The sequence below is a fragment of the Lagopus leucura genome, unplaced genomic scaffold (genome assembly GCF_019238085.1).
Source record: "Lagopus leucura isolate 7727_CA_CO unplaced genomic scaffold, USGS_WTPT01 222-4_obj-0_obj, whole genome shotgun sequence".
NCBI classification, from domain to species: Eukaryota; Metazoa; Chordata; class Aves; order Galliformes; family Phasianidae; genus Lagopus; species Lagopus leucura.
In genome coordinates this window covers 1-22326 of record NW_024964977.1, presented here as the reverse complement: position 1 = coordinate 22326, position 22326 = coordinate 1, and the positions used below count along the sequence as shown (strand labels likewise).

General features: G+C 47.7%; 1 protein-coding gene across 13 annotated transcripts; it reads left to right on the top strand.

Moving 5' to 3' along the window:
* Positions 1-420: 420 nt before the first annotated feature.
* LOC122191926 lies at positions 421-22016 on the top strand. 13 transcript variants are annotated; one of them, XM_042892333.1, is made up of 16 exons: positions 421-1035; positions 1171-3775; positions 3863-9023; positions 9365-9409; positions 9591-9884; positions 10653-10691; positions 10793-10975; positions 11049-11073; positions 11352-11407; positions 12047-12078; positions 17745-17819; positions 18641-18741; positions 20285-20407; positions 20972-21010; positions 21733-21759; positions 21841-22016. In XM_042892333.1, exons 3-12 carry the CDS (start codon positions 8957-8959, stop codon positions 18689-18691), a joined length of 867 nt encoding a protein of 288 aa, XP_042748267.1. In that variant the 5' UTR covers positions 421-1035; positions 1171-3775; positions 3863-8956; the 3' UTR covers positions 18692-18741; positions 20285-20407; positions 20972-21010; positions 21733-21759; positions 21841-22016. The 13 variants fall into 13 exon arrangements, with proteins under 13 accessions (XP_042748267.1, XP_042748268.1, XP_042748266.1 ...); XM_042892334.1 differs by having other exon boundaries at positions 1171-1563; positions 3550-3775; positions 20972-22016; XM_042892332.1 differs by having other exon boundaries at positions 21733-22016.
* Positions 22017-22326: the final 310 nt, after the last annotated feature.

The following is a 22326-nucleotide window of genomic DNA, read 5'->3' as shown; positions in this document are numbered from 1 at the left end:
GGGGGGAGGGGGGAGGGTCAGAGGGCGGGGAACCGAAGGGCTGCCCCAGGGGTGGGGGTTGTTTTGGAGAGATGTGGGTGGAGCCTGCATGCTGATGAGGAGGAGGGGGGGGCGTGGCCAACACTCTGCCCCTCCTCGTCGACAGGGGGAACCAAAGGGTTTGGGAACCCCTCCCTCCCCCTCCCCGTAAAGGAACAGGCAACAAAACGCGGTGAAAACTGTGTGGTTTTTACTGATGAGGTTAATAAATAAATGCAATAAGTAGCAGTGGGGGGAGCTCAGCCCCTCTCTGACCCCACCCAGATGTGTGGGGTGCTTCCCCATCAATGGGGGATTGCCTTTCAGTGGGGGGGGTCCTGGGGAGTTCCCCATCATTTGGGGGGGGGGTCCCAGCAGGATCCTGATGGTGTCCTGGGTGATGATGGAAGCACAGAGGCATTCCCGTGTTCACATTCCATGGGGTGCTCTCCAGGTCTGGCAGGAATAACTCATGGAGTGTCACATTTCTTCTCCCAGAAGCAAATGCTGCTGCTCTCCTTCCTGCCTCACCTTTACCCGATTCCTTCTGCATTAGTGGGCTGAATTTGATTGCCTAAACCGAACCATTAAATGCCACATGAGGTCCCCTCACGTATTCCTCTTTACCTGTGGGACGGTCACAAGTTTTCCTCTTTCTGTACTCATACCTGGGATTGCCCCAACCCAAATGCAACTCTCTGAGGTTCACACGGACCCGCTTTCTCATCCTGTCCAGGTCCCTGTGGATGGCAACCCTCCCTTCTGTTGTGTCACCTGCAGCACTCAGCTTTGCTGTGGACGCACTCGCTCTCGTCGTCGCTGTCACTGATAAAGATGCTCAGGATTACCAGGCCCAAGATGCACCCTTGGGGAGCACCACGTCTCACTGGCCTCCACCTGGACACAGAGCCGTTGACCACAGCCCTCTGGCTGCAACCAATCCAAACAATTTCTTATCCATCCCTCTCCATTTCAGATGTGCTGCAGGACCACGTCAGAGGCCTTGCACAAATCCAGGTAGATGACATCAGTTGCTTTCCCTTTGTCCACTGATGCTGTCACTCCATCACAGAAGGCGTGGGATTGGTCAGGCATGACTGGCTCGGATCACTCACTTTAATATCTCTTCATGTGCTCTAACATCTCTTCCAGGAGGATCTGTTCCATGATATCCCAGGCCCAGAGGTGCAGCTTATCGTCCTGTAGTTCCCCAAGTCTTCCTTTCTCCCTTCCTGAAAGCAGAGTGACGTTTCCCTTTTTCCAGTCATCACCTGGGCAGCCACAGCTTTTCAAATACGATGGAGAGTGGCTCAGCCCCCACATCACCCCGCTCCTCCAGAACCCTGGGATGCACATCATTCAGCCTCGTGAGGCAGCCTGTGTGCTTACAGAGGGGGGTGCTTCACCCCTGTGACCCCTGCCCAGAGTTTCAAGGAGCATGAGAGGTGTAGGAGCCTGGTGAAGACCGAGGCAATGAGCTCACTGTCTATTTCAGCCTCCTCCATGTCTGCTTAAGTCACTTCTCCCTTCTCATCTATCAGAGAGGTACGCTCTCCTTGGCCTGTCTCTGCTGACCAGCGTGCCTGTAGAATCCCTCCTTGTTGTTTTTCACATCCCTTGCTATTCTCAGCCCATCCACTTTTTAACGCAGAGGGCAATTCCCCACCCCTCCTACCTGGCCTATCCCTTCTGAAACGCTTAGAGCCCTCAATCATCGTATTCCAGTTGTGTGAATCATCCCACCACGCTTCCGCATTAGCAATTAAGTCATCATTTCCTAATTGCAGCAGGATTTCCACCTCCTCCTACTTCCAACCCACGGCCAGTGTCTCAACCCCTCATCTGTGCACCCTGGGCACTGTCAGCTGAAACCGCAGCGTGGGGAGGGCACAGTGCAGCACCAAACCAAGTCATGGCAAACGCATTTTGATGCATTGATTGAACGCAGTCTGGTGTGGAAAAAAAAAATAAATGCATCCACGCTTTCCGTTTTGATGCAGGAATTTGAGAATAGTCTTCAAAATTGCAAAAAAAAAAAAAAAATTATATTAAATGATTCACATTTGCGACTGCATTTTCAGTTGATATAAATACACGACCTGCAGGTTTTCAGATGGAATGTGCAGTCGGGTCTCCGACTCAAATATTTGGTCGTGTCTTTTTGCTAGGCTTTTATCAGGCCTCTGTTAACAGAGAGAAATGTCCCCTGGCTTTGCTGAATGTTGTTGGAGACCCAGCACTGGGTGTGAGCACAGTGGTGACACTGACAGTGGTCAGTTCTGCTGGTGGAGGTTTTGACAACGCGGCCTCTTGTTTGTTGCTGGTGGAAACTCACTGCTGATGGTGGTGATTGGTGAAAAATACTGTTTTGTAGCTGAGAATTTGCTCTGTCAAGCAGAGCTACTGTGCTCGTTGTTGTGGTTTCCAAGGGAATAAATAGGAGGCATTAGTTTTGGAGTGATCTATGGCCCGTGGCAATTCCTCTTCACTCAGTGTAGAAGGTCGGATGTTCTAGATCACAAAACTCAAAGCCCTGAGCTCAAAACCATCCACACAGCTATTCAATCAACAGGTCTGTTCTCCTCCTTCTGCCTCAATCCCAGTCCTTTATGAAGAAAAAAGGGAATGGAAACGCACAGCTTCTTCGATTCTGTCTTGTTTTTACTGAAACTTCGGTCGTATTCTGCTCATACAGAAACCGTCCTGTGGGGACAGGGGAGCGTGGAGAGGCACAGCTTTGCCACTGTCACTTTGTGCTGTGCTAAGAAGCAGCTAAGTTTCCTCGTGGTGATGGCAAAAGTAATGTAAAGTGGAAAGAAGCTTTCAGCTGGTGGTGTTCTGTAAGGCAGTGAGGCAGCGCCGGGTTGCTTCTCAGTACTGGGGTGCTCCCTGAAGGGTGAGGTGAGGCTGAGCATGGAGTCAAACAGGCCAAGGGCATGGGGGAAAAATGCCCTGTCTTGCATCAAGAGGCTGTATTTAGAGGGAGGCTATAAACGAGATGAAGAGCGACTGATTATACAGTCTGATAATAGGGAACGGTTTTAAACTAAGAGGGGAGGTTAAGGTTGGATGTTAGGAGGAAATTCTTCACTCAGGGGATGGGGAGGCGCTGGTACAGCCTGCCCAGAGAGGTTGTGGGTACCCCATCCCTGGAGGTGCTCAAGGTTGGGTTGGATGGGACCCTTCCTGTCTGTCCTACTTCCTGTGATTGATGCCATTTGTAGTTGGTGCGTCCCATTCAACTCTTCTTTTGTACCAGGGCAGGTTCAGTTTTCTCACATTCCACAAATTTAGCTTAAGAAAATGCAAATCTTTGGGATGAAAGGAGTGCACCTCTGCGAGCGGTGAGTAAAGGCACTTTGTATTTGAATTACAGATTCAAATTAGTTAATTAAGCATTAAGGTGGGGAAAAACCAGTCTTGGCTGATCTGCTGCCTGTGGGACAAGTCCTCATTCTCAAAGCACCACTGAAATTTTATACTCAGTGGAAAATCCCATCCCTCTCATCCTTGAATTCTCTGTATCTACAGGTACATGAGAAGGAGCAATCAAGCCCTCTGTGAACTGTGACTGATTAATTGTTGTGGGGTGCTGTAAGAGACTGAGAAGCAAGAGGGCTGATGTCCCAAATGCTCCCTAGAAGAGTGAATTGAGAGCACAGCACTAAGAAAATAAAGAGCAGTCGGAGGAGAGGCCTATTAAAATGGAAGTAACATCTCTCCAGTGCATCTGGTCTCATAAAACTATGAAGATCTGGTGAGTAACAATGGGGGCTTAATGGGGAAGAGAGAAATCTCTCCAGGTACGTCTGCATACGTGGTTAACTGGTAGTTGTTTGGGCAGGGAGAGAGTGAGACCAACCTACAGCCCCTCCAACCCGCTGCTGTTGGGAAAAGCCAAACCCAACTCACGTTGGAGGGGGCACGACGACCGCCTGGACCCCAGACTCATTTACAACCAGTGACAGAACTCCTCCTCGGGTCGTGACAGAGGATTTCAGGAGACCGAGTGTCCCTGGTCTGCACCCCTTCTATTTGTGGCCATGGTTGTCATCACCCACCTGATGTTTTCCTCTTAATCAGCACCCACCTGGTGTTCTAATCTTTTCCAGGTCAAGGAATTGTAACGTTGAGGTTTATTGTGGCTTATACACCTGAACAAGACATATGTCAACGCAGCAGTTGAGCCTATTTGTCACACAGCCCCCATCCTACCCCCTCCTCTAATGAGAGGGAAAATGCTGCTTGCTGTTACTTTGCCTTTTGTGTGAATTCCTGTCCCAAGGGAGTGCTTATATTGACTGCATGTTCTGGAAGGCCAAGTGGGGACAGGCCCAAATCTTGCACAGTTGATGAAACTGAGCAATGAGCAATTTGTAACGAGCTGGAGCCTCCACCCTCATATCCACCAACACCTCATAAGCCTCTGCAGCTCCTGTTAGCATCTAGGAGCTCCACTGAAACTCTGGTTTGGCCCATGAATCTATGCTGTAATACAGGTTTGTTGGTCTCAAGCTCCACTACAGCCGTTCCTGTGCTTGACCACTGATCCTCACAGTGTGAGAAACAGGTAGGAAAGCTCCCTGTCACTCCACTCTCCTGCAGGAGTTCATAAACATGAATCAGATGTGAAAAAAAAGGACAGCAGAACCCTCCAAATTCCTGGCATGCCATGAAGGGCTGTGTGTTACACTGGAGTGAGAAAAGAAACCAACCAACACAATTTTATTGAGTTTCAGACTCTGAACCAAGAGAACAAGGCTGCGTGCTGCTGCTTAATGCTTATTCCCCAGTTATTCTCTTATGAACAGTAACTCAAACATGATTTTTTCTTTTTGTTTTCCTCCAAGAAAGCAGCTTACTGTCCCTTCCACAAAGCTGATTCACCTGAGCGCACACGGGGCATCTCAGTGTGCGCGGCCACATTCTGGTGGTGATGTGGACACTGAGACTTGATTTATGCTTAGAAAGTTCTGTGTTTGTTAGGCAGAAGCTAATTGCTTGCAGCTGGGAGCCTGCTGAACCAGTGCAGTGTTCAGGAAGGAGCAGCTCACGTTCCTCCTGCCATGCGAGAGCTGGAGATGTTTCTTCCATCTTTGCTTTCTTCCCCCTTGCTTCATGCAAAGGCAAAACTGGAGCTGTCAAGATCATCTAGGGAACAGTATGAGGACTACCAGATTCGGGTGCGAGCCTAACCAATCTAGGACCAGAGTTTAGAGACAGGTTGTTCATTTGGTGCTCATTTATTGTCAATATCTACCCGCCCCTTTGTAACCAGGAGTTACTTTGTGGAGCCCTTTTAATTGACGTGCATAAAAGTAGTGATGATGGAGGCACATTTGAAATGCTGAGCACGACGACCGGTTGATTGCTGTGTCCCACTCTCTGTAACCTCACCCTCTATGACCTCCTTTATTTTTTCCCCAATTGCTTTTAGACCCGAAGCACCCCAGAACATATTAGGAACGTTCTCGATACGGGGTTTCGCTTTCTGTTCATGTAATTTCCTTTTGTGTTTCTTCAGTGTGTTCTCACATTTATTCCTCTAATTTGTTCTCCAGCTCATCTTGTGTTATTCTTCATTTATACTGCAGAGTTATTAGGGACAAATGCAGCTCACGCCATAAGCAATTATGGTGAATGTAAGAAGCCCCAAAAGCTGGAAGAGCTCTTAAAAGCCCAGCACTATTCAGCCACCTGTCCTTATAAATACATTCCTCTCTCCTGCCACAGCTAGTGACAGCTAACAGTAAGAGGTGCAATCAGTCACAGGTGATAAGGAGTTTTCTCCCTCTTGAAAAATGCTTTTTGTTTAACTGATTTTCATAATATTTGCATTAAGATCCAGGTGCAGGACACATACATAGATTTAGCGAATCAGCATGGTGCAAGATGTTTGAAAATCATTTATTTTTTTGGCCCAGGAAGGACGTGAGAGCTAGAATCTCGTAGCAATGTACATTAATTAAAGCCAGAAATGCTTAAAAATGAGAGCTGGCGATGCAAAGTAGGAAACAACGTGGTAATTCTTTAACCACGACTCTTGTGGATGTTTAAGTTGAGACTGATGTTTCTTCTCCTAGAATTGTGGTGCTAAGCAGTAAGGACAATGCACCATGATCCTATTTCCAGCAAGTTATCAATTCCCTTCACTTGACATTCTGTTCAGTGCTCAGTCTTAAACATTCACAGGCGTGTGCATCAGGCTTACCGGACTCAAACCCTCCTGCATCTAATGGGAAGAAATGAGAACCTCCACGACCTGAGCAGTAGGTAAAAAAAGTAGAAAGTAGATCAGTTAAGTGTCTGCATTACCTGGATGGACCTCAGAGAGATGGAATGTTTGCACCACGCGAGACATCAGTTCCAAAGTCAAAGGATACAAAGGCAAAGAAGTGGGCAAAAAAAATCCTTGCTGCTAACTGTGAAATAAATCGCTTTTTGTTTCCGAATTCACACCCAATCAACGGATCCTTCCTGAGAAATCATAAAGGAAGGGAGATGAAAGAAAGGTGCCTGATGTCCCTGTGAACTGGGGCAGCTGTGACTTTTATGTCCTGCTCCTGTCCCCTGACAGGATTGTTGGTTGCTACAACCAACAAGAACTTAAACACCCATCCTGTGTCAGTGGGCATCATCACCACCATCCTCTTTAAGCACTGAGCCAGTGCCACGTGTCCTTTTATGCAGAGACTGAGTCTGTGCTATGATTTTATATTCAGCTGATGGACCAAAATTCAACCCAAGCCGCAGAGTCCATGCGGGGAACAGAAGAGCCTCAGCAACTGAGAATTCTAGACACTGTGTGAAAGCCTTTTAGGTAATGTAGGCATGTCTACTGAAGATCTCAAAAGACACAGCAACACGTGTAACCATTAACATCCCTTACCTCTGGACTCAGATTGATAAGGAGATTAATAATTCATCTTCTCTTGAGATAAAGCACATTGAATATGGCAGCATTTCAGAGCGTGCACTAAAGACTGGGTGCAAGCAAATCACCAGGTGGTAGATCTCTGCGTTAGCAGCAGGTACAGAAGGTCAAGAGCTTTTTTGATAAACGATCCCTGAACTGCTTTTGGGTTTCATTGTAGGTGTTTGGACCACAGTCTGGCCATGACACAATCCAAACCTTTGCTTTTGCTCTCTGTTCATCCACGCTGTGCAACAACTGCCCTGATCTGGGAGACCGAGAGCAGCAAAATTCTGCCTGAAGATTAAGGACATGCTCAATACTGCTAGCAGGCAACTTACAGCACCTTTCATCAAAAGCCAGCTGGAAGATGGATCGAGCACAAGGGGAATCCTGCCCCACAGATCTCAAGCCCTTCCCAAGCTGAGTGGAAACACTCGGCCTGTCTTCATCGTCCAGCACAGAGCAAAGCAACCGTGGTCACGCCGTGCAAACAGCCGATGTTCTTTGCAGCTCATCAGCCCTCTGCACTCACACACCTCCATGCTTTTGGTCCCTCACTGGGCTGCTCTTTTAAATGCTGCTTCAAGCCCAGCTCCACGCAAGCAAAGCATCACAGAGAAATGCATCTTTCTGAAGGAGCGGTTGGGTGAATCTTGTGTGGGAGGAAAGTTCTCATTTCTAAACAGACGAGGCGTTGCTGTGTGCACGAAGCTGTAGTCTGGCCAGGCCAGAGAGCGCTAAGAAAGGGTGATGCAAAAATAGCACAGGCTGATTCTGAGCATGCAGGAAGTTCATCACACACCACAGAGTGAGTTCCCAGCACGTGGCAACGTTTTGTGTGTCTCCAGATTGCGTCTAGCCCTCTGTTGGTCGTCTCTGTGGGCTGATGCAGGGCCAGAGCTCCCGGTGGCTGAGTTCCTCCATTCTCAGAGCAGACAGCAGAACTGCAGCCGTGGTCCTGCTCTGCCCCTTGACTTCACCATCAGCCCTACATCCAAGCAGGGACACGTTCTCAATTGTGAGCCCAGAGAAAACGTTTTGTGGGACAGAGGAGTGGGGAGAGGCGCTAGTTTACTTCTACTGCAAGGAATGAAACTGCAGTGCTGTTTCCTTGCGGTGACAACGGCAGCGATAGTGAGTGCAAAGAAGTTTTCTGCTGTTGGAGTTCTGCAGGTGATGGAGAGTGTGTGGCTGCACTCAAGGCTTTGGGTTGTTTGCAGGCTTCTCACTGCTGGGATGCTCCCTGGAGGGTGAGATTGGGCTGAGAATGCAGTCTAAAGAGTAAAGGAGCAGTGGGGATATGTGTAAAGCACAGAAGAGATGCCCTGCCTGGCGCAGAGAGGTTGTATTTGAAGAGATCTTGTAAACAAGATGGACAGTGATTACACAGTTTGGCAGTGGCAGGACAAAGAGAAAGGTTTTAAAATAGATGTGGGGTGATTAATGTCAGACACTGGGAAGACATTCTTGATTCAGTGTGTGTTGAGGCACTGGCACAGGCTGCCCGGAGAAGCAGTGCCCCATCTCTGGAGGTGCTCAAGGATGGAACGTAAGATTCTATGATTCTATCTAGGTATAGATAACTGTATTATTTTTAAGGTCCCTTCCAAATCAAACCTTTCTCTTTTATGACTCTGTGAAAGACCAGGGGTGGTCAGCAGTTTGGAGGAGACAGAGCAAGGAGGACAGCTGACCTAAAGAAACCAAAGTGACACTGCATGCAGAATGAGGCCATGATCAGCAAGGAGATGTGGGGAAAAGAGGGAGAAGGGAGAAGTTTCCTCCCTTCAGGAAACAGGAAACGCGGACCATGCTGAGGGCTCTACGTGTCCTGAAATAAAAGCGGTGTCTCTGCTGACGCAGTAGACGCACCATAGGCTGCATCACAGCCTCTCGCTGTGAATAACTCTCCATCAGCCGCAGAAGCACCACAGGACACGTCCGAGGCTCACAAGACAAACCTGTGACCATCTGCACCCAGCTCACAGCAAAGCAGGTGCCGGGAGAAGAGATCTCCAAAAGATGTGGGTGCAGACGGGATGGGCCACGCCATGTCCTCGTGTCTCTGCCCTCCTGCTGCTGGTGCTTGGTGAGTTAGGGAGCAGGGAACCCTGCCTGGAGCAGGAAACCCACCAGTAATATTCTTGGGGTGGTGCTGAGGGTGAAGATGAGTAGGAACATGTGTGTAGGCATGTATGAATAATTTGAGAATGAGGAATGCTGTCTGAATTTGAATTTGAGGAGATTGCATCTGGAACCGAAAACACATCTGGACTGGGCTTAGATATGCTGAGAAGGAGATGGAGGAGAGGCAGTATGCAAAAACACAGATGAGATTGCTCCTACTCCGCAACAGGGACATGGGCAGGAACACGTGGGTGAGCAGGACAGTGTCCCTCTAACCAAAACCCTCTCTATCTCATGGTGCAGGTACTGGTGGGAGCACACAGAACATCTGCAGCTCCGGGACTGATGGTGAGTGTGAGAATGGGTCCAGAAAATGAAAACCTCGTGGGGGAGGAGATGGAAAGTGAGAAAGGAATCTTTCCCAATGAATTCCCAATGTCCACCCCTGGAGTGCTGGTTGTCCATGCCTTGGGATACAAGGTGTTTTTCAAGTACTGATGCTGGTGGAATCCCTGTGCCATCTCTCCAGGTGTTCTCCAGGCTCCTGTCCTGTACCTTAATGCATCCAGTGCTCAGGAAGGGGACGTTGTCCTGGCTCAGTGTGTTCTTCAGGACCAGTTTCCTGCTACCCGAATTGTCTTCTGCAAGGATGGGTTGGAGGTGTACAGCATGAAAGCCCAAGAGGGCAAGGTCATCAACTCTGTGCTGCTGAGCATCACTGAGAGAAGCAGTGGGACTTACAAGTGTTTGTACGAGCAGAGGAATGAGAAAAACTGGATGAGGATCTCTGTCCTCAGTGCTCCCCGGGACCTGCGTGTCACAGGTGGGACATGAGATCAGGGTGGTGGGGACACAGGTGGGACTGAACATCCCATGTGCAGCAAGAGATGTCATAGAGTGGGGTTGGTTCTGGAAGGATTCCCTTCTCCATCCCACGCTGCAGAAATGGGGCTCTGCAGTGCCCAGGAAAAGAAAGGAAAGATAGGGGGTGGCCATGGAGCCTTTGAAGATGGGTAAGGATGCTTCAAGGATTGTTGCAATATCTTTATGAGCGTATGGAAGGGAAATTGGAGCGATTTCCAGGAGTGGGATTGTTCCTTACTGTGTGAGTTCCTACTCAGGAAGAAGATGATGCTGTGGCCATGGTGTGGGGATGGCCAGATGTCGGTGTGCTTTGGGGTCTGGGTGCCCCCACCTTCAACAAAGCCACCAAAAAGAGCCTTTAGATGATGGCAGGAGGGGAAACACAGGATGCAGTCTTGTAAATTTGATGCTGCCATCCCATCTAGACAGGGCAACATACTAGTCCTTTCTTATCCCCAGCGGCAAGGAAAGAAGAGGGCTGTGCTGCAGTGTCATACAATGCACAGCTGCATCTCTGCCATGCATTTCTTGATCCATCATAGTTTCCATAATCGATACCCATGTGGGAGAGAACCCGCATCGTTCCACGTGTCTCAGGGGCAGAGCTGGCTGAGCGGACTCCTGCCCACGGCTGCAAGCTGTGCCCCTACCAATGCATTCAGGGGCTGTGTTCATGCAGAGGTGAGAGTTCAGGGGAGATACTCAGCCCATCCATTTGTGCCAACAGGCCACGTGTCCGGCTCCACAGAAGGGACAACAAGTGCTGGTGAGGCTTTCCCCTTTACTCCTGCAGTCCCCATGCATCCCAATCTTCCCTCTCACTCTCCTTTGTCCCCATTTTGTCACTACGTCCCCAACACACCCCAGTGTCCACATCACTCCCTTCGGACTCAACCGCACTCCATCAACCCCAAGCTCTCTGTCCCCACGCCTCCAATCTGTCCCCAGACCCCAACAACCAGCAGGCCTCCGCAGTCACTGTGCAGAGTGTGGCATCGGTGACTGTCATCCTCCTCCTGTCTGCAGCGACCTTCTGGACCGTCAAGAAAGGTGAGGGCTTGTGGGAACTGTGAGGGATCCACGAGGCTGTCACAGCTCTGATGTGGGACATTTCTTCTTGCAGGTACCTGCAGGGAGAGATGCCGAAGGTGAGCAGTAATGGCCTGGTCAGGGCTGGGGGATTCAGGTGCAGCTGGGACCCTGTGCAGGGCAGCGTGATCTGTGGGTTCCCCCAAGATAAGATGGGATTTCCATCCTGCTGGGGTAGAGAGCATTTCCTCATGGGAATATTTCCAACAGAACATGGGCACCTGGTGGATGAGAGATTGCTGTGGGTTTGGATCGAACGCAGTGCCCAAGGAGGCATCATTTAGTGAATATCCCACAGCAAACACACAGCCCAAATCCATTTCCCTTTCCTCTCCAGGCAGCAGCACGTTCCCAGCCAGCAGATGGAAGCCACTGACTATGGAGAACTACACTGTGAGTGCTGGGCACCCCTTTTCCATGGGGATCCCCTTCCCATGAGCTCCCATTTGCCATCCCACCAGTTCCTTTCATGATGGGACTCGCAAAACTATTCATCAAGGGAGAATTTCTCCGTGCTGCTTTCATCCCAGTGCTTGTGCTGACAAATCCCGCATGCATGGTGGATCTCTCAGTTCAGACTCTGCTGTTCACCTTCTTCATTTTCTCCTCCCTGTGGTGTTTGTTTCAAGCCCAGCCCAAGGCTCAGCCCCACACTGGAGGATGCTTACAGAGACAGGGGTGGGGAAATATCTCAGAGGTGGCTCTGCAAGTGCAGGCAGCAGCAAAAGGGAGGATGCTGTGGTTGGAGGCAGGGGATGTAATCCCACCACGTGTGCACCTTGCTCTGCTTGCAGCTCGAATTTCATTGCAGAGCAGCAGGCTGAGATGTAAAGAGAGAAAATGCCTCCACCAATGGGAAAATGCCCCAAAGCCCATCATCTCAGCTCCTGCGTATCTTCCTGCACAGAGTGGGCAAACGGGGTTGGGCAGTCAGAGCAGAACCCATCATCTGCTGCCCAAACCAATGGTGGTTCTCCCCTATTCCCATATTGGTACTGAGCAAGCACTCACGGTGTATTTTTTCCCCCACAGATGCCACCGTTGTCCACTATCAAAGGGACAAGGTGAGTTGGAGTCCTTCCCCCTGGAATTGAAGTGATACGCTCCTCAGACACATCATGGTATTGTTTGTACACCTCCTCATGCATCTCCTGCTCTTATGTTCCTTCTGCTTGCAGAAAAATGGCAAATCACGAGATACTTTTTCTAGCCACACATCACACTCTCCTCTCTGACTTCTGCAAACACCTCCCCCTGTTGTGTAGAACTGCAGCCCCTTGTTGCTGCTGCCAGAATTGCGCGGTTCCTCCTCGGAAGCTCCAGAAATGGTTCTATTTGAGGAGTTGGAAGAACATTTCTGAGAGTTGGAAAGAAAGCAAAGGGGGAAAATCTTGCCAACAATTATGAAGAAGAGGCAATCTAGCAAGGAAGCGCTGCCGCAGATGTGCTCTTATTTTTTGCTAGCTGTCTCCTGCCTGCTTCTTCCTGCATGCGTGGCTCCTGGTGCACCTGGAGTCTCCTCGTTCAGGGCCTGCAGGCTGTAGCTGCAGTAATTGGGCTTTCCTTTCCCCTCCAGCCTCCTGTGAAGCAGATAAATGACAGCAGAGCCCTGTAGGCTACAGCATGGCCAGGGCACTGGGACTGGGTCACGGCCACTGTGTTTCCTTGCACAGGGCTCCTGGGGTGTAACGTGGGGCAGAGAGTATTTATGGGGTTTGCTCTCATGTTACATCTAGCAGAATAAGATTTATGACTTGCTTATGTACATAATGCCTGCAATATTAATAAAACATCAGAGATACACCAAAGTGGAACATAATGATGTGTCATGCAAATCCACAAGCTGCACTTTGCTGCATCATCAATCTCAACCACAGTCTTGAATCAGAGGAATCACGGAGTGATGAGCTGTGGTTATGCATTACTGCTGTGGCTTCAGGTGGAAGAAGCTCTGAAGATGCCCAGGCTGGCTGTGTTTTGGTACCTGCAATGAGCCTGAAGCGCAAGGATTCTGTCACAGCCCTGTGCACAGAATGTCGCTCTCAGGGTGCATTCAGAGAGAATTACACCAGATTCGACTGGGAAGACTAAGGGAATCTTCTGTGCCTCTGTGTCACAGACTGGCTTTGTCCTGTCACCGTGTCTGTGACTGATTAAACAGCAGAACAGAAGTGAAAATGAAAGCAGAAGCAGCAGCGGGCTGTGCACCCACCTGTGGTCTGATTCTGTACGCTTTGAAGCTGTTTGTGAAAGGCTCCATGTGGTTTTGGGGTTTCCTCATCTCTTGGACAATGTCATGGCAGTTACAGGACTTCTACATGGAGCACAAATTCCTCAAAATGACGTTGAAATTTGCTCACACGGGGCCACACGAGCCTTATGTGTTCACAGGTGTGTGCATCAGGGCTCATCAGACTCAAACCCTCCTCATCTAACGAGGAGAAATGAGTACCTCTGAGACCTGAGCTGAGGCAGGTCAGTGAAGATGCAGTATTGCATCTCAGAGAGATGAACGTTTCCAGCATGGGAGGCACAAGGGCAAAAGCCGATGAACACAAAGGCAATGAAGTGGGCAGATGTTTAGAAAAATCTTTACTTCCTGACTGTGAAATGAATGACTTCTTGTTTCCTAATGCACACCCAACCAATGGATCGTTGCTCAGAGATCACACAGAATCACAGAATTGTAGGGGTTGGAAGGGACCTCCAGAGATCATCGTGTCCAACCCCCTGCCAAAGCAGTTCCCTACAGCAGGTCGCACAGGTCGGCATCCAGGCAGGTCTTAAACATCTCCAGAGCAGGAGACTCCCCCACCTCCCTGGGCAGCCTGTTCCAGTGCTCCTCACCTCATTGTACAGAAGTTCCTTTCGCACATTGGTGCAGAACTTCCTATGCTGCAGTTTCCGGCCGTTTCCCCTCGTCCTGTCTCCACTCACCACTGAAAAGAGTCCGGCCTCGCCATTCAGCCCCCACACCTTAGATACTTACAGACCTGGATCAGAGCCTGCTGGCTCATGGCCGACCTGTCGTCCACCAGGACACCCAGCTCCCTCTCCGCAGAGCTCCCCTCCAGCAGCTCATCCCCCAACCTGTAGTGGTGCATGCAATTATTCCTCCCCAGATGCAAGACTCTACACTTGCTTCTGTGAAACCTCATCCGGTTTTTTTTTTGGCCCAGCTCCCCAGCCTCTCCAGGTCTCACTGAATGGCAGCACGGCCTTCAGGCTGTCAGCCAATCCTCCCAGCTTCGTATAATCAGCAAACTTGCTGAGGGTGGCCACCATCCCCTCATCAAGGTCATTGATGAAGATGTTGAACAAGACCGGACCCAGCACCGACCCCTGAGGAACACCGCTGGTTACAGGCCTCCAACCGGCCTCTGCACCACCAACATCGACCCTCTGTGCTCTGCCAGTCAGCCAGTTTTTAACCCACCTCACTGTCCACTCATCTAAGCTACACTTCCTCAGCTTTGTTATAAGGATATCGTGGGGGACAGTATCAAATGCCTTGCTGAAATCAAGGTAGGCTACATCCACTGCTCTCCCCCCATCCACCCAGCCAGAGACAACATCACAGAAGGCCACCAGGTTGGTCAAGCACGACCTCCCCCTGGTGAATCCATGCTGACTGCTCCTGATAACCTCTTTCTCTTCCAGTTGTCTGGAGATGGCATCCAGCACAGCTGTTCCATCACCTTTCCAGGGACAGAGATGAGGCTGACTGGCCTATAACTGCCTGGCTCTTCCTTCTTGCCCTTTTTGAAGACCAGAGTGACATTGGCTCTCCTCCAGTCTTCAGGCACCTCCCCTACCCTCCAAGACCTCTCAAAGGTGACAGAAAGCGGTCCAGCAATCACCTCTGCCTGCTCCCTCAGCTCCTGTGGATGCATCCCATCGGGTCCCATGGATTTGTGAACATTGGTGTTGCCTAGGCGCTCCTGGACCACCTCTTCCCTGACAGAAGGGAGGTCTTCCATTCCCCAGACCCTCTCACTAACATCCAGGGTCTCGGATTCCCAAAGGGGAGCTTTCTCACTGAAGACAGAAGCAAGACAGAATGCAAGAAGGTATTGGAGACAAAACCATGAAAGGTGTCTGGAGGACCTCCAAACTGTGCTTTGATGCCCTGCTCCTGCCCTCTGGCAGGACAGTTATTATCACCAACCATCTCCATCCTATGTCAGTGTGCTGTTCATGGGCATCAACATCTCCAGCAGCATCTTCTTCTTTGCGCTGAGCGAGTGACTCACGTTCTTTTAGTAAAATCCATGTTAAAATTTTGCATTCTGCTGATTAATCAAAATTTGGCCCCATCTGCAGAATCCATCCGTGAAAAGACTCAGCAACTGAAATTCTAGATGTTGTGTGAAACTGTAAGCCTTGTGGATAAGTCAGGCAGGTTTGGTAAGGAAGATCTCAAAAGACACAGCAACACTTGCTACCAATTAACATTCCTTATCTCTGGACTAAGGTTGATAAGGAGATGAATAATTCCTTTCGTCTTGAGATGGAGTCTGGCCAGGCCAGAGAGCACTAAGAAAGAGGGATGCAAAAATAGCACAGGCTGATTGTGAGCACACGGGAGGTTCATTGCTCAGCACAGAGTGAGTTCTCAGCACACGGCAATGTTTTGTGGATCTACAGATTGCACCTATCCCTCTGTTGGGGGAATCAGCCTCTGCCCAGGACTTAACCTCATTGTCTCCTCCATGTCTTACCTGCCATAGGAGGGAAGCATCCTTGTGTTGCAATTAGATGCAAAGGGTTCTTTGGTGTTACAGAGAGGAAGAGTTGGATGTCCACGGCCTATAATCAACACTGAGCCTTATTTCAGAATTAAAAATGTATTTCAGCTATTGTCAATTAGGAAAGGACTCCACATCTTAAGTCTGTAGATCAAAGAGAGTGAACTCTGAACAGTGGAACTGAAATGAAGACCGAAATATTAAAGATTAACTCCTGGTACAGCTCTGCCTGAAGGTCAGCTGCTGTTTTATTGTAATGCCAGTACTTTCTTGTCAAGGTGCATTGTAAATGGAGACTCTTTGTCCTTGGGTCTTGGCAGATATCACTGAGAGAACTTGGTTTGAAACGGGGGTGACTTTGAAGATCATGCCTTTGAATGCAGGTGTTCTTGGATTTTCATTGGACTCACCTCTTAATATTACCTCTCACAACTGTTTCTTCTTTGAAATGTGATGCAGCAAGCACTGTTACATGGGTTGATAGTGACAGGACAAGGGAGAATGGCTTTAATGGTTTTAAATGGTTTTAAGACAGGGGAGATTTAGGTTAGATATTAGGAGGAAGTTTTTCACACAGAGGGTGGTGAAGCACTGGAACAGGTTGCCCAAGGAGGCTGTGGATGCCCCAACCCTGCAGGCATTCAAGGCCAGGCTGGATGTGGCTGTGGGCAGCCTGGGCTGCTGGTTGGCAACCCTGCACATAGCAGGGGGTTGAAGCTTTTCAGCACAGGCCATTCTATGATTCTACGAAGTTTTTTTAGCCTGCCTTAGAAACAAAACTGAATTTTCTTCAAGAAAGAGAAGAAGGAGGAAGAAAAAGGCTGTCCTTGGTGTCAGGGAGTACTCAAAAGTAATACAACATACACGAATCCGTGGAGTCCAACAGGCTGCATCCACCAGGTCTGAGGGAGCTGGTTGATGTCATTGAAAGACCACTCTCAGTTATCTTTGGAAGCTCATAGCAGTTTGGAGAGAAGGAAGAGAGCAAACATCAACTCCAACTTCAAGGAAGGCAGAAGGAAGACTCAGGTAACTACAGGCCAAACCTTTTCATCACAGGCCCTGGAAAGGAGCTGGAGAAACCCCTCCCCCAAACAAAACAAGAATGTAATTGAGTGCAGTCAGCATGGCTCTGTGAAGGGCAAATCATGCCTTATTAATCTGAAAGGCTTCTACACAAACTTGGTAGATGATAAGAAAGCAGAGGGAGCTGTTCACCTGCTCTTGGTGATAGGCTTTTGATCCTGTCTCCTGTAATATCCTCGTGGAGATACTGAGTGGAACATTCAGTGAAGTAGAAATCAGTTGAACAGCCAGGCTGTGTTGGATTTTCATGCCCGTATAAAGGGGAGAGGATGACTTTAGTGTGGAGCAGGTTGATCTTAAAGGACTGCAGCCACTGGAAAGGACCCACACTGTGGGGAAAGGTCCCACAGCAGGGAAAAGTGTGAGGAAGAAGGAGCGGAAGACAATTATTTGCTCATTCCCTGTGTCCTGTGCCACTCAGTGAGGAGTGGGGTTGGGGGTAAAAGGGTGAAACTGAGCCCAAGAAGGGCAGCAGAAGTAAGAAAAGTGTTGGTTCAATTTTGTCTCTGGTTCTCACCACTCGTATCTATTTTAATTTGTGGCAAATTGAATTTTCACCAAAGTGAATCTGCTTTATCTGTTGTGACAACTGCTAAGTGATCTCCTTGCCTTTATCTCAATTCATGACCTTTTTCATCTTCTTTTCTGTGTCTTGTTGAGGAGGGAGGAGTGGAAAACAGCTGGGTGGGCATCTGGCATCTGGACAAGACAACAAACTGGGAAGAATGTCTTTCACATCAGAATTGTCCTGTTGCCACTTAGATATACCTGGAAAGGCAAATGGGAAACTGATAAAGCTCAGAAAGAGGAGGAACAAAGTCCAACCAACGGGGAAGAACGGCCACAGATGCCAGCACCACCTTCTTTCATGTGATCCATAATTGCCTTTCTTTCAGTGCCATGTGCTGTTTATATTTAACTGTGCAGTCAGAGTTCCAGATGAATTTATGAGTTCACCGGTTTCTGTACAGGTAAATTCTCATATATCCATTTCTTTTTTTTTTTTTTTCATGTTCTTCTGATCTGTATCTTCAAATTATGTTTCCATTCGTTGGCTTCTGTGGATGAGACTCCTATTTTTAAAATAGTTATATTTGGTTTAAAGGCGGGATTCATCTGTCCGAATGACTCCACCTGTGGTTCAGCTGACATTTGGGATGCTCGGCCTTTGTCTTGAGACCTGGTGCTAAATTCCTTCAGCTGAGGCACCTGGTGACTGTACTGTCACCCCAAAATGCAGCAAATGTCGCATGCACGTCTGTGTAAAAGTCACAGGGAGGAGGGGAGGGGGGAGAAATACTATGGAAAAAGGCTCATTGGATGAGATGAGGACAAGAAATGAATGCGTTCATTATTGTTACTACTGGCGCTGGCTCAGTATAGGGGAGATTAGTGTAGTTTATTGGTAATTAATTGATAGAAGACTGGAGAAAAGTGAACTAAAGCAAACTAAAACCACCTTCCCCCCATCCACCCAATTCTGCCTCGTCCCCTCAAGCAGCACAAAGGAGTAGGGCAAATATGGTGGGGCAAAACACTTAGAGGAAAAAGCCAAGCGAGCTGACCGAAGGTTTGTCACGTACCTTGTGCACAGCAATAAAAGCTCAGAGAAAGGAGGAAAGTGAAAGAGTTGATGGTTACAGAAAAATAAACATGCGCTGAGCAAGGCGTCAGCTACTCAGGTGCAAACATCCTGCCAGCAGGAAAGATCAAGCAGTAGTATAGAATCAGTGGCTATGTTTTCATCATGTGGTTTTGTTTTGGCCACTGCTTGCTCTAAATTACCTTTCAGGTCAGATTTAAAAGCTCTGCAAGAAACAGTGTGGCAGATGAACAGTCCTGAGATGAGTTGTTTCTTCTGTGTTCTGCTTCTGCTCCAGATGGCTCGTGCAGGTAAATGCCTCCTCCCTGTAATATCTGAGAGCTTCTCGTAAACAATCAATCAGTCAATCAATCAAACAAATGCATTTTAAAAAGCAGTGCAGCCTTTTGCATTCCTGTATCCAGGCACTAGGGGATGCTCTCCAGTTCTGGAAGTGGTTCATGGCTTCCAGCTGCGTTGGAAATATCCAAAGAATTTTCTAGGACCGTTTCTCTGATGAAGCAGATTTTTTATTCGCCGTTGCAAGCAGGAGAGCCCCGAGAAAACAACGGTTCCATCTTGTATCCCTATTGCCTGACGCTGAGCTCTTTCTCCCCTGGTTCCTCATTGGCTGAGTGCTGCAGGTTCACACTCTTTCTCGACTCTTCTCTAATCATACAAATACCGGGTAGATGTGGTAGACACAAATCTTTGCTTCTCAAACACACACGTCTTAATTGGTTAATTGACTTCTAACAGTTGCAAGCATTTTGGTGATGACTTTTCGGATGACAGCTTTACAGCAGAAACACAGAGTCTTTTAATTGTTTAACCCCCCCCCTCTAACATTGGTTCCCCTTCACACTGGGTTGTTCTGGTCATTCATCTGTCCTTGCATAGAGATAAGGAGGATAGAGGGGAGCATCTTGGAGTCTGTCTATGGCATTCTAGCATTTCCACAAAGCGAGACAGTTCTGCTCTGCGTAAAGGCCCTGGCTCTCGAAAGTTTGTTAAATATGTTGTATTTCCACCAGTCTAATGAGCAGCCTTACAACATGTTTCCTATTTCAGGATACTGTGCTCATATAGTTTAGAACCTTCAAATTATTTGCAGCATCGTGAGAAAGCATCCATCAAGCAATTTAGTGATTACATTTCTAAAATATGTTACTAACATGTACAGTATTCTTGCTTTCTACATCAGCTATTTCTAAGGACACGTTACGGCTTAATTCTTTATTATTCTTACGTTACTTACGAATTCTTATGTTAATTCTTAATTCTTTAGATCAAAGATTGTCCTTTTTAATGTTCAATGCAGAAACAACACTTTCATTTCCCACAGCTGTCATTTCCTTCTCCTGGAAATGAAGAGTTCAACCCCCCTCTTCTCCTCACTCTACCTCTAGCTGTTTAATTCATTCCAGCTCCACCATTCCAGCTCTCATTAACAGCAGTTTCATTTTTGTATAGCAGAGCAAAAGAAAACACAAATTCAAAGGAAGGATTGGATAAGTTCCTATAAACAAAATCTATCAAATGCTTCTGTAGACAAACGTGACTCGGGAGGTCCGTGCTTCACTGGAAGACAGGAGAGAACAGTGTGGGAATACAACCAACCACCTACTTGCTCTGCTCTTATCTCCTTGTGGAGTCATCCTACACTGCCCGCACTGGGAGGCTGAATTTGGTTGCCTAAACCATTTAATGCCATGTGAGGCCCCCTCCTTTTCTGCAGAAGGACGCGGGAGTCCTGTGGGTTTTGATTGAATCCTGCTTTGAAATCACAACTGAATGCTTCAATGTAGGCTTCTAAATTCAAGAGTCTAACTTTTTTCTTTTTTTTTCTGCTAGAAACCCTTGATGTATCCAAATTGATTGAAGCGAACCACAACCTCCTCATAGGTGTCACTGCTTTAGTCTCCGTTCTCCTTCTCATGGCCATCATCATTGCGTTCTACTATTGCTTCTGTTCAGGTACGGGCATTTTCTCCCAACATCTGCAGCTTGTATGTGCTCCAAGTTCTGCTGCCCTCATTCCATCCTTATTTACACGGCATCCAGGTGGAGATGTGAAGAGTGAAGCACCCAGACCAGACCTTGCCCAAGTGTGAGGAGTAACTGCAGATGTTTGGAACCAATAATCATTCTCCCCCATCCTTCCTTTTCACTGTTGGGTTCAGCTCATCCACGTGGTCCAGAGCCATAAAACCTGGCTCTGATCTTGGCAATGCTGGTCATCTCTGAGGTGCTGACCTTCACGCTCCTCCCTCTGCACCAAAATGTGCTTGTTATTTTTTTTAATGGCTTCAGCTTCCTAATGAGAGGGAAAAGGAACGAGAAGAGAGTACAACTACATTGATTTCCATTCAGTAACACCACCTGCTTGATTTGTTTGAATCAAGCTGTCCAAACCCAAAACTTCCAGACACCAATATTTTATGGGAAGTTTAACATTTAAGCTTTCACTTCCACTGTGGAGTTTTCATGCTCTCTCTTTCTTTTCTTTTTTGTTTTTTTTTCTTCTTTTTTTTTTTTCAGTTAATCGTTCAAAGGATCCTGAAGGAGATCCTGAAAGAGGTAAAGCGTAGGTTAGAGTAAATGCTGATGATTACAGATGTCTTCGTTGGTACTTGATTGTGTATCTGTTTGGAGTATGCATTTCAGAGCTGCTATGGGACCATAGGGTGTGACCCAAATGTGATTCCCAGATGCTGTAAGTAATGAATTAAATTGAGAGCACGAGAGATTTTGCAAGTTTTGAGGTGCCTTGTCTAATTTCAGACTGAAATACAGGGTCATCACCGATATCCAAGACTCATTTGCAGAAATGCAAACACAAATGTCATTTCAGGTGTCGTAAGATACTGTTTGCCTTCTAAGAAGATCTGTGCAGCTGTCTGTGTGCCCCTAGCACACCTAAGCCTCTAAATATCTTTGTAAGGGAAAGTGAATCCAGGCCCACACACCCATTTGCCATCAAAGGGCAGCTCAAGGAGGCAGCTCTTTTCTCCCAGGGCAGATCAAAAGAAAGGGGAAGAGGGAAGATGGATTCTGGGAGCTTTAGTTGGTACTAAGTTGAATTTGAATGAATGCTCTGTCTTAGCAGTCAAAAAGGACTGAACCCCGTGGGTTCCTTCCACCTCAGGATATTCTATGATTCTATTAATCACTCGTGGAGCTGAGAATCCATCCTGGGTGGTCAACTGAAACGAGCACATTGAATTTTTCAACTAATATTTTTTTATTTGGATGGACACAGGAATAAGAACACCAACCTCTGCTCTTTATTTCCTCTCTAGGGTCACTCATTCCTGACAATTCTGAAGGTAAGAGTTATGGTGCACAGAGTAGTAAAAAAATAATGTCTATGCCATATTCGACTACACCGTATTCAACTTCTAATGCAGGATCTCAGAAGCCAGTTTGTAAGACTGCATGTGTCTTCCATTCAAGTTAATACTGGCAAGAATCTCCATGGCTCTGTCATCTGCTGGATCTGCTGTGAGAGCAACACCACTGTAAAGGTGGTGAAAGAGTGATTTTTGTCAACTACCTCTATTTGCAAGCAGTCACAAAGGAATTTTAGGAAAAGCACTTTTCTATTTTCTTTTTTCCTTTTTCTTTTTTCCTTTTTCTTTTTTCTTTTTTCTTTTATCTTTATTCTTTTTTCTTTTTCCTTTTTTCCGTTTTTCATTTTTTTCTATTTCCTTCTTTCTCTTTCCTCTTTCCTTTTTCCTCTTTTCTCTTTTTTCTTTTTTTCTTTTTTCTTCTTTTTTTTTTTTTTCTTTTCCCTTCCTCCCTTCCTCCTTTCCTCCCTTCCTCCCTTCCTCCCTTCCTCCCTTCCTCCCTTCCTCCCTTCCTCCCTTCCTCCCTTCCTCCCTTCCTCCCTTCCT